Consider the following 15,831-nt stretch of genomic DNA (forward strand, 5'->3'; position numbering starts at 1 on the left):
GGACGGGACGGGCGCAGCCGCGCCCCGGCGGCCCCCGCAGGGCTGCGCTCCCGCGCCCCACGTGCACCACGGGCTGGCTCGGACCGGACCCTGGGGTGCGCCGCGGTCACGGGCAACGGGGTAGGCTTTCGGACCGGTCCCCGCCGGAAATAATTTGGGGTGAAAATCCTTCTTTTTAGATTTTTGGTTTCGGGGAAGGGGAGAGAATGAAGGGAAAGGAAAAAAGGGGGAAAAAAGTTAAAAAGAAGGGGGCACCCGGATTTGAACCGGGGACCTCTTGATCTGCAGTCAAATGCTCTGCCACTGAGCTATACCCCCGCCCGCCCGCTGCTGCGCTCCGCGCCGCCTTCCCCGCCCCGCCGGGCCGCCGCGGCAGCGGGACCCCCGGCCCGGTCCGGCTGAGGCCGCTCGGGGAGGGACCAGCGGGCACGACCCCCCCCCCCCCCGCCCCCCCCCCAGTACGGCTCGTACCACGGGGGCTGCGGGGACATTCGCCCGGAGCAGGAGGGTTCGGTGGGCCGGCTGCCCCCCACCCGCTTTGGGGTCCAGCAAAGCCCAGGCTGGCGAGGAGCCACACGCAGAGGTTTGGGGACCAAGAGCGTTGGCGGAAAAGCAGGAGCAAGAGCAGTAATTAGTTATTTTCCAAGCTGGTGAAAAACATTTGCAGGCAGCCAATTTATGCCCACGATTCACGGCTCCTGCTGGGAGCAGCTTTAGCAGGAGAGCGGCCGCGGCGCGCTGTGTCTCTCGCCGTGCTCTTGACAGCAAGACAAGAAATTAATTTTTCTGCATTATCAGAAGGAGTTGCCCTTGTCTGGGTTTTGCCTCCACATGAATTTTTCAGCCCTAGTGATTCTGCAAATTCCAGTGTAATTTAACCACAAAGTGAAAGAGATTTTTGCCTAGTGGCAATAAATGATTTTTTATTTACTCGGGGATTGCCTAAATCTAATTTCAGGAGGAAAGCACAAGCGATGCTGCTTGTAATATTTCATCTACCTCGTCCTCTGAGTACTCTGCATAGAACTAAGAAAGCATCCTGACAGCTTGAAAGCAAATAATGAGAAATACATATTTAAGATAATAACTTCAGAAAGCAAAGAAGTATGCTGTCATTTCACGGCTATAAAATCAACCGCTAACAGTAAACGTGTGGTTTGTAGCTAACGAGAGACGAGTGCTGAAGCATTGTCTGGCATAACGACGTAAATGTACTGTGTTGTAAATGTACTGTCTTTGAGCGGGGTCCCAGGACGTCGGCTCGCACCCGTCACCCTGCAAACTCACCAGGAGGAAAGCGCAGGCCACGCTGCAGCATCAGCCCAATCGAGGGGCCGGATGCTTCAGACACCAGACACGATGCAGCTCGTGAAAAGAAAAAAGAGAAAGAAAAACTGCAGCTGGAGCCGGGCCTCGGCGGAGCGATGGCCTCGGCCGCCCCCGGGAAGCGGCGGCAGCTTCACTGTGTGGGGAGTGAGGCTGATGTGCACCCAAAACGTCTGGGCGATGAAGAGCCTCCCTCGCCCAGCAGCGTCTCCTGAGCCAAGAGAGGAAAAACCACCCACGAACCATCCCAAAGAGCTGGATAAGCAGAAAAACGCGTCTTATTTTAAGCTGCGATGGGCCAGGAAAGGGTGGGAGGCTGGTGGGGGGGCTGGGAAGTGTTGGGCGAGGTGATCAGAAAGGGAAGGAGTGGGCGCCTTTGTGAGAGGATCAGATAAGCTGCTTTTAAAAAACGAAGGAAGCCAATTTTAAGCCGCATCCTGAAATGAATAAGGGGGAAGAGAGCCGAGCGCAGCCTCGTTTGGTGTGGGAGTGCTTCATTAAAGCCTGCCTGCAATTAGGGATTGCTGGGAAGGGGAATTAAGGTGTCGTTATCTCCTGAAAGAAATTCACGTCCTTACTGAAGCTTTTGTAATATAATAACCCGGACTCGATGCCGCCCACCTGACTCGCTGCGCGTCACGGTGGAAGGTCACTTATAAGGTATGAATCACGCGGGGGGGGGAGGAGGGGGCGTGGAAAAAAAAAAAAAAAAACACAACACAAAAATAAATAGAACCCAAAACTCAACTTCTAGGGGGCACCCGGATTTGAACCAGGGACCTCTTGATCTGCAGTCAAATGCTCTACCACTGAGCTATACCCCCGGATACCGCCGCTGCCCGCCGGGCGCTCGCTTACTACCCCACGCGCGCGCAGCCCCCCGTTCCACGCGCGGACGCCGCGTGCGCGGCGTCCGCGCGTGGAACGGGGGGCTGCGCGCGCGTGCAAAGTGAACGGAGGCGGGGGGGGGGGGGACACGACACGGCGGAGCGGGGGGGAAGGCGAGCGCGTCCGCCCACGCCGCGGTTTAGCGGGAGGGTGTACGTGTGCGTGCACGCGCGCGTGGGTGGGCGCCACGCCCCCGCGCGCGTGCCCCCGCCGCCCCTCCCCTTCCCCCTTCCCTCCCCCCCACCCCCCCCCGCCCCATCTTATTTAGGGTCGCGGCGGCGCGGGCGGAGGCCCAGAAGCAGCAGCGGCGGCGGCGGCAGCAGCAGCGGGCGGGTGGGAGCGAACCCCCGAGTCTCCGCCATGAACCCCAATTGCGCCCGCTGCGGTAAGATCGTCTACCCCACCGAGAAGGTGAACTGCTTGGATAAGGTGAGCGCCACGCGCGTGGGAGTTGGGGGTCCCCCGTGGAGGGGAGGGTGTCTCGGAGGTCTCCCGTGGGGCTGCCCCTGGGTGGGATGGTTCTTTTCCCCGTGGGGGTATCTCCACCCTGCCCGCCCCTATCTCAGCGCCCTGGGGGGATCGTCCGGCTGTGGGATCCGGCTGTTCTGCGAGGGTCGGGATCCACGCTCCTTCCACCCCCGGGGGACGTGGACGGGAGCTCTTTGCCCGCGCAGTTGCCGGCAGCGTCTGGGCCTTTTCCTTACATATAATTAAAAGGCAGCAGCAGCCCCAGCGTCGCGGGAAGCTGCAGCCGGGCGCCTGCGGAGGCCGATGGAAAGCAACAGTTAACGCTTCCCCTGAAGCCGGGAGCCTCATCTGGTTTGCATTAGCCGAGCTTTTTTTTTTTATCTTCCATCCCAATTGATACTTCTCTGTTCCAGAATTCAGTCTTTACAGTTTGTGCTGCCTGCTTTAACGTGGTGCGCAAGTGCTTTCAGTGTTTCTTTTTGAGTGTTTTCCCATCAAAAATAAAGCTCTGATGAAACCTGTCTCTGCCGGTGCTGGAGGTGAGGTCTGGTGAAGGCGGCGATGGTGGTGTCTCCATCCCCTGCGCTGCACGGCTCCCGTGGGATTTGCCTCTGAACTAACCCCTCCTGGAGAGCTGAGCCGCTCTCCTCCCCCTCCTCTTCCAGGCTTCTGGGACGACCAGTTTAGGGACTAAAAAAAGTAACTCAAAGAATGCGTGGATCTCGACAGCGGCATTCCTGAGCTTCAGCAGACCCTGTTGCTCGCATTTTTAACAGATGATGTTTCTTCCTTAAGCTGGGAATGGCTTGAAGCTGAACTATCAGCCCTGTGTCCCAGGGACCGTCCTGGTTGTTCGGAGCAGTGAAGTGGCTCTGTTTTCTGAGCCACTGTGCTGGCCTCCAGTAGCTGCGGGGTATCCAAATTGTGGATAATTGGAAGGGAAGCGGGGGGCGACCCGTTGCTTCCTCCTGCGCAGCCGGTGTCTGGGGTTTGTGCTACTTCTGAGCTGGCAATTGTGTGTTGCCGTGAGGGCATGGCTGATGTGCATCCAGAGACGGCGTATTCTAGCTGTTTGGGAGCAGGCAGGAGGCTGCAGTCATCACCTTGTATTTCTAGGGGTCTTATTAGCTTTCTCTTGCTACAAATCATTGCGTGGTCGGCCTTGCATACAGCACACCCCTAACCAAATGGCTTCCCCTCGCTAACTCCCCCTGTGTTAATTTTTCCTGGGGTTTCTGACTGGAGGAGCCGACCCACTTCTCATAAAAGCACGGGATAAGCACGGTGTTATTAGAGTGGCTGTCCCCCTGTTTTTGCTCTACCCCGAGCAAAGTCGAAAGGGCAGTTCTGGCGTTGTTTACATAAGCGCTGCTAGCGCTGAAGTTGAACCACAGGCAGCAATAACGAAGGGCTTCTGGGAGGAGAAGCGTGCACCTCGCTGCCTTTAAGGTTTCAGTGCCTGTGCTGGTGTGTTGACAAGCAGATATGCTTGGTTTTCTCCTGGTAGTGAAATCAGGAAAGTCCGTTTCCCTTCTGAGATTTACAGCAAATGAGGAAAACTTGCTGCTTCATCAGGCTTTACAAATGCAGCGCAGCAGCTAGAGAAGTGAGACTGCCTGCTGACAGCTCCGACTTGGGTGAAACTCCGCCTGCGAGTTCTGCCTCTTGACTTTTCACATCGTCACCTTGCGAAAGGCAAATGCCCTGCTCCGGTTTGGGGAAATGGGTGGTGTTCCCTTCCCCCATGCCTCCCCGCCAGCGCTCCAGATAAGGTGCTGGGTGATGTGGCCGGCTTCCGCTGTGGAAGTGACATCTCCTGTGCTGCCTGTCGCTGGAGCGGGTGTCGCAGGGTTTGGTGGTTGCAGCTGCAACTGCTGAACCCACGTAAAGCTGATGTCAGATGACTTTTTCTAAAATAAGTAGAAGTCAGAATTAGCTGTTACAGTGCATTAAACCCGATCAAGGATTTGCCTTCAGCCCGAGGAGTCTCTCCTTATGTTGTCCTCTACCCCTTGAGTCTCAGGTGATGCTCGCTCCCAGATGTGGAGCAATGGCTTTGCTCGGTGGAGGGATGTTGTGCAGCTGTAGCATGAGCTGTAAATGGATCCACCAACGTGTACTGTGGCTGTGAGCTCTGTGCCCAGATCTGGTCTGCTGTGAGCGGTAAAGTTGCTGAAAGGGCTCCATCTCTCCGAGAGCAGCCTGCCTGGACTGCAGCCAGCGTGCTTCTCGTCGAGCACGGCCTGCCGGGACGTGGGGCGAGCTGCGCCACGCAGTTGTACCTGGGATCGCCTCCAGATGTTCGGAGCACTTCAAACTTGGAATTGGAAAGCACAGGCATTAATGCTTCTCTAAAACCCTATTTGAAACTTGTCCTCTTTCTCTGCAGCCGTGCTGGAGAGTGAGCGGTAGCATTACTGGAAGCCTACATAATTGCTGTTCCCCTGTGTCAGTTCTGTGTGGCAGCCCTCCTTTTAGTGCTGGTTTAGATTCGTGGATCCGGCATTAATACTGTCAGTGGTAAGATAAAGTTTAGGGGCAGCAAGACTTGGAGAGAGGGGTAGTGCTCTCTGGATAGCTCGGCTGCCTGCTCAGGCTGCAGAGAGTCCTTTGTAAGAGCCGCAGGACAGAAACACCTCTGCTGAACAATGCCTAATGCAAACTGAGGCAAGAACACGCATTAATTGCTCTCTGGCTGGGGGTAGAGGCTGCCTGAGTGCATCGCTTCTGCTGTGCTTATTGTGGAGGCTGCCGCGGGCGGGGGGACAGCTGGCCTTGCCAGATACTCCTTGGCTCTTGGGAGCCTGGGTATTCCTTGGAGGAAGAGGCTCTGAAGTCATGTTGGCTGTCAGTTCATCTCTACATATTTATAGTGGCATCTCTGGTATTTATGCACAGCTATTACAGCGCTGTGAATGGCTGACAAGCTTGGAGAGGTCTGTTAATTACCTCTAATGTGGCGGTAGCTCAACCGAAAGGCTGTAACTTTCAAGATGCCTGAAGAACTCAGGACTCGGCTGTTGATCTGTCTGTCTGTCCTTAAAGAGTCTGAAAGCTGGGAGGGGGGGAAAATAATCCTGTGCAGGCTGGATGTGAAGAAGGGCGTTGGTACAGAGCAGCGCGTGGTGCAGTAAGAAGCCCCCTTTCGCGATTAGCAGCAAGCTCTGGAGGAACTTTTATAACTAGAGGAAAAGAACAAATACGTTGCTCTGAGCAACTGAAACGAGGCAAATTGTCCTTCTGGGCTGAGTCATAGTCTTGTAGAGCCACGGAGGTGTTTGTGCACCGGGGTGTGGTACCTGCGGGTAGGTGGCACAAGGGCTTAGGCTTGGCTCTTGCTGTCTCCTTGCAGACCGAGCCAGTGGTTGCAGTGGTGGAAATGACTTTTTAAAAGCTTAAGGGTGGAAATCACAGCAACAACCGCCAGCTGTTCTCCCTGGGTTTGCTCACTGCATAGTAAATGTGTGCCTGGCTCCAAGTCCTGGGTGTCACACTGCAGGCCTGTTGACTGTAATCTACTTGGTATTATGAGCTGCTAATGTGGCTTTCGGCTTGTTCTTTCCCTGATTTTGCAGGGTGATGCTGGGCGGTTTGTGTGCTGTGCAGGGGGGCTTGCTGAAGGAGGGAGGGCAACCCTAGGGCAGGACTGCCTTACCTCCAGTGAGTAAAGACGTTGCTTTGAGTGAGTAAGGACGTTGCTTCGGGCTGTGCTTTCCCTGTTGCACTGCTCCTGCCTGCGCGCCTGCCTTTCTGCGGTGCCTGGTCTGGTCCCTGGGAAGCCACACCAGACCCCTCAAGTCCCGGTGGCTGCGGCTGTCAGAGGAACCACAAGGTCTGGTCACTTGGTGACTCGCAGGGCATCAGCCTTGGTCTGCCTGGGGTAGAATTGCTTGGTAGCACCTCTGAGCTGTTCTCATCGGGCTCCTTCAGCCTAGAAGGCCACTCAGGCCAGTTAAATGCCAAGTGGAAATAAGTTTTTAGGGCTACTCTTAAAGAAATTAAAACGCTTCTTTAGAGTTCGTTAGGTGTTGCAACCCACAATGTAGGGTCATGATCTGAATTTCGGGGGGTAGGTCTTTAGCCTCCTGAGTGTGCCTCACTGGTTAAAAGTGTGTTCAGGTGACAGACCTCAGGTGGGGTGTGGGGTCACCTTGAGGCTGCTGGTGCAAGAGCTGTTGGGGAGAGGATGCAAAAACTACCTTCACCAAAATGTCAGGCTGGCAGCTCCTCTTCCTTGCTGCTGTCTCCCCAGCCCTGCCCCGTGTTAGGATGCAGCACGGGCAAGAGCAGTCATAGCTCTTGACAGCCCCACCGTGGGGGGGCTGAGGGGTGCTTGGGGTGATCCTGCGTCTTCTGGGGCTGTGGGGTTTGTGAGGTTGGGGATTAGCCACCTAAGTCGCAGGCAGAAGGGTGGTACCTGTGGTGAGGACCTTTGAGCCGTCTGTGTTGGACTGTCTGCTTCTCATGAGAACCTTTTCTTCTCTGTCTTCGTTTCCTTGGCTCGGTGTCTGTGTGCAGCCTCACCTGACCTGCTCTTCTGGCTATCTCTTGGCTAACATCAGCAAAAAACCTAGAGCAGCAACTTTGAAGCCTGTAAACCACAGCTGTTAACTCTGCTGACAGTCTCCCTGCTCACAGGGGTTTGTGTTGTGCCTCCTTCATAGTAAGAGGCTTCTCCTATCCTGTGTTTGGTTGAGCCAAATGAATTCCTGGCCTGGAGATAAGGAAGCAAGATGCTGCTATAACGCACAAGTGTGGCTGCCCTGTTGAGATAAGATGCATTGGGAGGGTTGGGGGGGATTTACTTGTGTCCTAAACTGGCAAGAATATTGTCTGTCCCCTAGGTTTTGCAGGGGTCATGGATGCCATCACTGACATCTCTAGGCTGGAGGAGCTGCTGAGTTTGAGTTGCGCGATTCTAGTGGGACGTGGCCCTGTTTTGCAAGTCACTCGTGTTAATGATTCTCTTGTCTCTGTTTCCAGTTCTGGCATAAAGCATGTTTCCACTGCGAGACCTGCAAGATGACCCTAAACATGAAAAACTACAAGGGCTACGAGAAGAAGCCGTATTGCAATGCGTAAGTCTCTGCTACCTGCTCTTGTTGCCACTGAGAAAGCATTGGGCCTGGGAGATGCTGTAGGATTTGCTGGACCCTCCTCCCTCTTAAGCACTGGTCCTCTGCCTCTGCAGAAACTGTCTTTCCCTGCAGCTCTGCAGCATTTTCTGGGAGTGCATGTGAAGCCCTGGCTGAAGGGGCCATACATGGCAATTAATGCCAGTATTAAAACAGTGTTTTCCAGACTTAAATGCCAGCTGATGGCCACAGCCCCAGTTCCAGCTTAGGCAGACAAAAGGTGAATAAAATTCAAATACAGGCAGGTATTTACATGGAGTTTATCTTAATCTGTATCCCGTTAAAGAAGGGGAAATAAAAAGGTGTTTATACACCCCAGCTGAATTCAGGTATTTGGGGAGAGGAGAAATGCCCTTTTGTGCAGGGGGAATGGGGTGTGTGAAACAGCCAGGGACGTGGGTGTGCTCTGCTGGGCTCATGGCCACGGGCATTCACCCAAATCTACTGTCACTTGCCCTGGATGTTATGAAGGTAAATGCATCTGAAGGTAAATACAGCTTGAATGCAAGATCCTTCTCCTGAGCAGCACGGGGGAGATGGAGGCAGAGCAGGGTACGGTGGGAGCAGCTGCCTGTACCACACCTCAGTTTGCTTTCCTGGATCTTTCAAGCTGCTTCTGAGTGGTGGATGTTCACTGGCCCCCATTTTTTTTCCTTCTTAGCAAAAAGGACCCTTAATTGTGTACAGCTTTCTGGGCTCTGCTGTTGCATGATGAACTCTAGTCCCTGCTCAGCCCATAGGGAAGCACTGAGCTCTACGTACCTGACATGTTTCTTAATGTCTATAAAGCAGCTTTGCAATAAGATTTTTGTAGCTGCTTCTTATATATTAACAGTTCTTAGAAAGAAAATTAGATAATACTACTTAGCACTGGTATAACATGGTCCATTCACAGAGTACTTTAAAAACTTTAATCCTGACAACATCCTTGTAAGATGGATATTACCCTATTAACGTCTAAGACAAGTAGAAAGGAGAAGTGGTAAGACCATCGGCCATGCGGTGCCTTAGCAAAAACTTCCCACTTCTGTAGCTCTGTTGTAGGTTGGTTATAGCTGATATCAGGTGTTGATGATGACCTTGGACAAGTCACAATCAAAACTTCTGTTGAACTGGGATGAGGCTTGTAGATGTGGATGATGTGTCTTGGGATCTCACCTGAATTGCAGGGTGGCAATCGTGTGAACAGTAGCAAATAACTCTTGGTTATCTAGTTGTATGGGGGCCACCAGCACTATTAGACCTCCAGCTTCTGAGGTGAAATTGGGAACTTCCTGGAGTACTGGAGTAGTGTGAGGGGAAACCTGTGATCTGAGGCAGGGAGAACTGGTGATTAGAGGGACCCTTGGACTGTGCAGGTGTCTCAACCTACTGTGGTGGTGGTCCAACCATCTTGGGATCTGTGAGCTTGAGACCTTGATTGGCAGAGAGCTGCAGGAGATAAGACCCCTGAGCTCTTCTTAGTGTCCTGAACCAAAGCTTTCTTTTCTGGATCGTGGGCACCCTGATACCAGCTCTGGCAGAGAGCCTTGCCTGGCACACAGAGCTGGGGCATGCCCACCCCTGGTGCTTCTGCCTCTGGCCGCAGGGATGGGCCTGGGGTCCTGTTCTTCAGCTCTCCCTCCAGGCTGCTGGAAGGGAAGTGGGATAATAATGGGAAATTCCTGAGATTCCAAGGAGTCTGCGCAACCTCGACCCATCTCAGTTTCTCAACCCCCTCTGCTGAGAGCTCCCTTTGATGCTGGCTTGCTGTCTTAACCCTTTCACAGCCTCCCTGAAGAAGAGGCAGCTCTCTGTCTTGCCTCTACCCCAGGGCAGCCCTGGATGTTCAAAGTTGTGCACAGAAACCCGCATTAAATGCTTTGTTCTTCCTACCTTGCCTGGCCATGCCTTAAAGCGAAGGGAAGTGAGAGCAGCTGAAAACTGCTGGCACAGAGGCTTCGCCTCCGGCAGCTGCCAGCCCTGGTTTGCTGGGCTGGAGGCTGTGCGCTTGCAATGCCCAGACGTGGGGTGAAGGGAAGCTCCAGCCAGAGGACGCGGGTCTGGATCCTTCTCAGCTGTCGTCCCCGGAGTATTCTGGGGAGGAAGAAACGTCCAGGCAAGGTGAGAGTGTCTGGCGCAAGGACAGCCCAGAAGGAGCCCACCCTTTCCAAACAGCTTTTGCTGATGTTGGAGTTGAGGGGCAACATCTTCTATCCCCCGAGAAGGGGGTGGAAAAGCAACGTTTATCCTGGCAGGGAAGAGGCTGCTTTTCTGAACATGCCTTAGCACAGGGTCTCCTCTGTTTGAGCCGTGGCTTTCTGCCAAATTCCTGAGTTTCTTTCTTCAAGAGAGCAGGAGGAAGAGGGCTGGGCTTCCTCCCTATCTGACATTACCCCAGCAATAAATCTGTGTGAAGCCTTTCAAGAAGGTGGCTGGTTAACTCTGCCCTCTACCCTCCCATGCCCATCAGTGTCGGGAACTGGCTTGGTGGCAGATGTGGCCGTGTCCACCCTCCTCACGTACCCTCTTGAGACTTCAGCTGGGTACTGGGGTGACTGGCTGTTCACTGGAAGCAGCGTTCAAGGCTGGGCTCATCTCTTTACATGAGCACTTTAAACTAAAAGAGGTAGAAGTGGAGGAAGGGCAATATCCAGGTGAAGTTTGAGGCTTCTGCAAATGAAGGGTGGGGGAGAGCTGGGCTGCAAAGGACAGGCAAGACTGCGTGTGAGTTCAAGGGGACTGGCTGCTCCCAGATATGCATTATATATAGGCTTTAATTTCTTGTTGAGCTGAAGGGATAACAAAGCTCTGTGCTGCAGCTGCAGGGGGGGGATCGGGGCTGTGTCCCTTGGCTGTGAGTCCCAAATGGAGGTGGTACCTGCAGCAGCAGGGCTCTGGTCCCCTCCTTCCAGACAGCCCTGGTGACTGGCAGCTCCGCTTTGCCTCGGCGGTGGCTCAGCGTGCAGCACAAATCTGTGCCTTGAAAATCCTGTCTGCGAGTTCAAAGCCGTATATTCGGTCTGGGGAGTCGGCATCTTCAGAGACATCGCTGGGCAGTGCTGCTGCTTGAAATGCAGAGAGGAGCTCGGTACGCCTGGGCGTGGAGCTGTGTTGAGGTGGGGGAAGGAGCAGTATCCTGGGCAAGAGGCTCCTTTTCTGCCTCTGTTCTTGGCTACAAGGTTGTTCTCGTCTCCCTTGAGGACATCTAGACGAGACGCGAGGCTAGACTTTACCTCGGAGCTGTGGGTTTGCCTGAATTTGTGCCGATGTACAAGCAATTGCCCTGTTGGATGCACCTCTGCTCGGAAAGCCCTGCGCTGGCTGCATGTGCATCCCCTGCGCTGGCATCCTGCTGCCGGAGCACGGCTGATCAGAGGGGCTGTCTCTGCCGCCTGCACACCCCACAGTGCTGGATTTTTTTTTTATTTCCTTATTGCTGCAGACTAGCTGGCAGGAAGTTAATGGCCTACGTGCTCAGCAGTCCCTCCTCCCCCACCAAGGAGAGGCAGCCTGGCCTGACGTGCAGCATCCTTTGTTTGAACACCCACGGGGAGGTGGTGCTGCCGGCCGAGCCCCTCTGCTCACCTTTGCTGTAGTCCGGGCTCAAGCCGCCCCGACAGTGCGGAGCAGAAGGAAATCGCGGTGCTGCTGCGTCTCCACATCCCCCTTGCTAAACTGCGTTTTTTCCTCCTCAAAAAGGGGCTAAAGGCTAAGCGAGACTGCCAAAAATATCTTATGTAGGTGTGTCGGCAGGGTCCCCGCTCCCTCCATCTGCCGTACTTGCATGACTTCAGCTTTCCTTCAAGGAGTTGACTTTCCTTGCAGAGAAGCCACACCCGGCGCGGCGGTGGCGTGTGTGCCGGATGTGTCCCGGGGGATCGGGATCTCGGGGCTGACATTCCTCTTCGCTGAGTCAGGACAAGCGGCTCCCGGCTCGGCAGCTGCCCTGCCCGGCTTACCTAGACCTAGCACCTAGTGTTACCGGGGCACAGCAACTCTGAACGGGAGCGGTAAAACCTTTAATTCCTGGCGATGACCCGAAGAACCTCCCTGGCAGATTTCTCACCGTTAAGATCCTTGCCTTTCCATGCAGAGCAAGCAGTCCGATACCTCTGGGCTAACTCCTTGCTTGGAAAAAGTTAGTGAGCGGCTCTGAGCTTCACAAGGAGCCAGTGATCTGTTCTTGGCATTCCTCTCTGCTCCATCTGGTAGCAGCCTACTACGTTAATAAAGTGATCTTCCAAGTTTGGGGGGGCGGGAAGGGAAAGAGGAACAACTGTGTTGCTGGGACAGAGTCCAGGTGTTTATCCCATGCTTTATTTGTGCCGAGTTTCTGGATGAGAACTGCCGTTCTGTCTTGGTGTGCACACTTTGCATGCCGTGGAGCTCTGAACGGAGTCTGCTTTTTGTCTTGGTGTAAATGAAAGCTGGCCTCCCCATATGCTGCCGTGGGGGGGAGGACCCCCAACATGGCTTTCAGGAGTGGGGGGATACAGGGTACTTCTGCTTCACCTCTGCTGTGTTCGGGGAAGGGCTCACTGCTGCCTCTTCTGCGGGGGAGAGGGGATATGGTATATGGGAAGCTCTCCTGAGTAATGCCGTGATTAATGGTTGGAAGGCTGCAAATGTTCGTGAAACCTCTTTGGGGTGGAGCCTCTGGTTTCTGGAGCGTGTGGGGATGACTTACTCCAAGTGCTGTCTGTGAACCACGGACCTCTCACAGCTGATACTATTCCTCCTGGAAATCCAAAACCCGTCTCTAGGGCTCGGCTACCCCCCCCCAGCCCATCCACAGCTGTTACCTCCTCTCCATGGCTGGAGATCAGTTTAAACCAGTGATGCCCTGGTGTGCACAAGCCAAAGCGTTTGTGGGTGAAGCCTCTGCAAAGGTGGGAGAGGGGGCAAGGGGAAATCTCATCGTGACTCTCTGCAGGTTACTCCTCTCCCTCCCCGGCTCACCCTGCACTGCCACGTTGCTCCTTCCCAATAGCCCCGGGTGTTCTCCACCCACCTGGTAGATGTTTCCCCACTGCTCTGGAGTTAGGAGAAGGAGGATATGTGCTCCTGCTTCAGGTGTGTGGTGCCTGCTTATTGTTAAAGACTAAACCATCTCATCCTAGCAAAGCAGACGGTAAGTGAGCTTGTTCTCCAAGAAACACTATCCCCGGTAGTCAGGGTGTGCTGTGTCGGTGGGTGAGGGTCCTCCCGCTGTCGCTGTCCTGCTGTGCATGGAGTGCAGCAAAACCGAGCCGGCTTCCCCGCTCCTCCTGCCCTGGGCCGGCAGGCAGCAGCGCAGCTCACCCTGCACGGGTGGGTTTGTGGGTTCAGGCAGAGCTCCAGGGCTCGGCAGCTGCCTGCAGCCCTGCCCGGGGAGGGGGCAGCAGCCACGCAGCGTCCTCGGAGCCAGGAGCGCAGGGTTTGGGCTGAGTCTGCAGCAAGGGCTGCCCGGCATTGACCTTGCTGGGGGGGGCAGGCTGCAGATGAATGTTGACTTTCCTAAACTTGCTTATCCGCGCCTGGGGCCAAAAAACCTTGTGGAAAAACCCAGCTCTGTTGCGATGTCTGCTCTGTTCCCATAAACAGCGGCAGGGGGAGGACAGGACAGGCACTGCTCTGTTTGGGGGGCTCAGCGGTGGGAGGGGGGAGCAGCGTGACGAGCAGAGCCCTTTCCAGAAGTGACTTCTGACTTCACAGCTTGGCAACCCCTGTTCTCCTGCACTCACTTGAAATCTTTCCATTATGGATTAAAGCAGGTTTGTGAAAAGCAGGCTGTTTTTTACTTAGGCAGCGTGCTGCTCTGCAACACCCTCGGGAAGTGCTGGCAGAGCCTTTGGGGACGGGGGTGAGGTGGATGCTGCCTGCGCTCCCGGAGAGCAGAGCTGGCTGAGCAAAACCCTGCTCCCCGCTGCTATCCCATGCCGAGACAGCCATGCTAGAGCTGGTGGCGAAGGGCTTTGCTTCTCCTGCCTCCTCCAGCCCTGTGCTAGCCTGGCACCGATACACTGGGTGGGCAACGGGAGGGTCTTTGACAGACAGTATCCTACAGAGTTGGGCTCTGAGTTACGTTATGCAAAACCAGTTTTGAGGCAGGCTGGGAGCAGATGCTGGGAGAAGGCAGCAGCTGCACACGTGGAGGGCTGGACCAGCCATTTTGGCAGCCTCTCCCCAGAAATGCTGGGAGGAACTGGAGTCTTTCTCTGCAGCCTGCTCTTTTATAGTAGGATGTTCGCAAGCCCTCTGCAAAGCGGCGTAGTGCTGCTTTTGTTATTAAAAAAAGAACAGTTTATTTTGTTAAGCTTGTCCCCAAGAATCAGCAACTCTTTGAAAGGCAGGATGTGAACTTGGGAGCCTTCTGGCAGAGCCGAGCCTATTACTTCCTTTGTTTAACTCGTCTTTTCCGAAACCCTGATACAGCTGCACTAAGGTGACTGTCACCTCTCAGGGGTGCAGGTTTGTGGGTGGGAAGGGACGGTGTCTTTGCATCCAGTGCTAAGGTCTGTGCTGCTGCTTGCTGGACAAGTCTGCCGAAAGCACTTGCTTAAAGCAGCCTGTATTGAATACAAGCAACACTTTGAGCTAGAGAGGCTCTTCTAAACACTCAGTCATCTCACACATGATCTGTGGTGTAAACTAGCCTTGCTGGATAACAGGTACGGGTTTCTGAGTTGTGCTGAAGATGCCGAGCCTGGGTCCTGCCGCTAACAGACCTGCATCGTTGGCTCTTTGTAGAACATGATGCACTTAAATGAGTTTTTACAGATGTGTCCCACCAGTTTCTTCATTGGAAAAGTTTAACTCTGTTTCCAGCTTGTGCGAAGCTCCAAAGGCAGAAGTTCAAGTGCTGCCACTTAACTTGGCTTCCTGGGAAGGCAGCTCTCGGGGGCAAACGCTGCTTTTAGAGCAGGACTGGGATGTCGTGGGGTGCAAGTGCTTGGAGAGGCACATTGATCTGGAGGCGAGATCACTGGCAAACCCTTTACGCTACTGCTCTGGGTCCAGGAAGGTGAAAATACTGCCCAGGTGTCATCGACTTATGGGTCACAAGGAAACTGGGACCAAGGTGCTGGTGTGGGGCTGTTTCTGGTCAGTCTGTGGGGAGGAGGGGTCTGTGTTTGCTTTCCAACGTCCCTGCCAAAGGAGCTTCCCACCTTAGCCTTGGCTTTGGTCGCGCAGCTATTGCTGGTGGCTCCTCAAGTGAACCGGGTGAGCTCTTTTTGCTGTGGCTGTGCGAGGGTGTCCGTAGTGATGCTGGGGGGAAAAGGCAGAGCTGCTCGGGCACAGGCTGTGAGATGCCCAGAGCAGACGGACCGTTATCCCACGGGAACCCCGCGACTCGCTGTTAACAGCGGGGTAAACTTTCATCTGCCTCGGAGTTGCTGTACTCCTAGTGTGGGAGCCAGGCGGGCTCTATCTGGCCAGAGGAGACTCGATTGACCTGATTTAGCAATGCAACAAAAAATGCCTCGTCTCTGGTGGCTGTGGCTGGACCGGTGCAGCCTCCCTGGGGTATCTTGCCAAGGGCTCGTACGCGGGGTCTTGCTGCGGGCCATAAAGCTCCTCTTTTTGGAGGAGGCACTGTGTGCACTGGGGTTTTGTGGGTTTTCGAGGGTGGTGAGCAGCCGCCCCTTTTGTGATGGCACCTGCCCAGCTGGAGGTGTTGCTGTGATGCCGAAGGCAAGCGGTTGGGACAGTGTCTCGGGGGGGCAGATGCCCCGTGCCTAGCTGGGGGCTGGCTGCCTGCACAGGGCGGGCGACCTCCGGAAAGTGGGGCTGTCTCTGCCATCGCTGTGCTCCTCCTCTCTTGAGCTGGCTGTTCAATTACTTTTGCAGCGTGTGAAATCTGGGGTGGCTTTTCTTAGCATCTCTCCTGATGGGTGTAATCACCCGAGGTCCTGTGGAGCTGCAGATTAAAGGGGGTATTCTTCTATCAGCCCCGAGCAAGGATACGGTGCTGCCGCTGCCGCCCCGAGTGCCAAGCCTTCGCTCCATCACGTGTCCCTCTGCCCCATATACTCGCGTGCCGCTTCCCTTA

The 15,831-nt window shown here is 54.8% G+C and overlaps 1 protein-coding gene and 2 non-coding genes across 3 annotated transcripts in view; 1 reads left to right on the forward strand and 2 right to left on the reverse strand.

Moving 5' to 3' along the window:
• Positions 1 to 246: 246 nt before the first annotated feature.
• TRNAC-GCA (transfer RNA cysteine (anticodon GCA)) lies at positions 247 to 318 on the reverse strand. The gene has a single exon. It is a non-coding gene; the product is annotated as a tRNA-Cys (tRNA).
• Positions 319 to 2,078: 1,760 nt separating this feature from the next.
• TRNAC-GCA (transfer RNA cysteine (anticodon GCA)) lies at positions 2,079 to 2,150 on the reverse strand. The gene has a single exon. It is a non-coding gene; the product is annotated as a tRNA-Cys (tRNA).
• A 154-nt stretch (positions 2,151 to 2,304) lies between these two features.
• The window catches only part of LASP1 (LIM and SH3 protein 1), a 34,718-nt gene continuing 21,191 nt past the window's right edge, over positions 2,305 to 15,831 (forward strand). Inside the window, exons 1-2 of the mRNA XM_075171548.1 lie at positions 2,305 to 2,643; positions 7,666 to 7,760. Coding sequence (XP_075027649.1) covers positions 2,575 to 2,643; positions 7,666 to 7,760 — 164 coding nt within the window. The 5' untranslated portion in view covers positions 2,305 to 2,574. The remainder of the gene's footprint in view (positions 2,644 to 7,665; positions 7,761 to 15,831) is intronic.

This window comes from Calonectris borealis, chromosome 22 (assembly GCF_964195595.1).
Source record: "Calonectris borealis chromosome 22, bCalBor7.hap1.2, whole genome shotgun sequence".
Taxonomy (NCBI): Eukaryota; Metazoa; Chordata; class Aves; order Procellariiformes; family Procellariidae; genus Calonectris; species Calonectris borealis.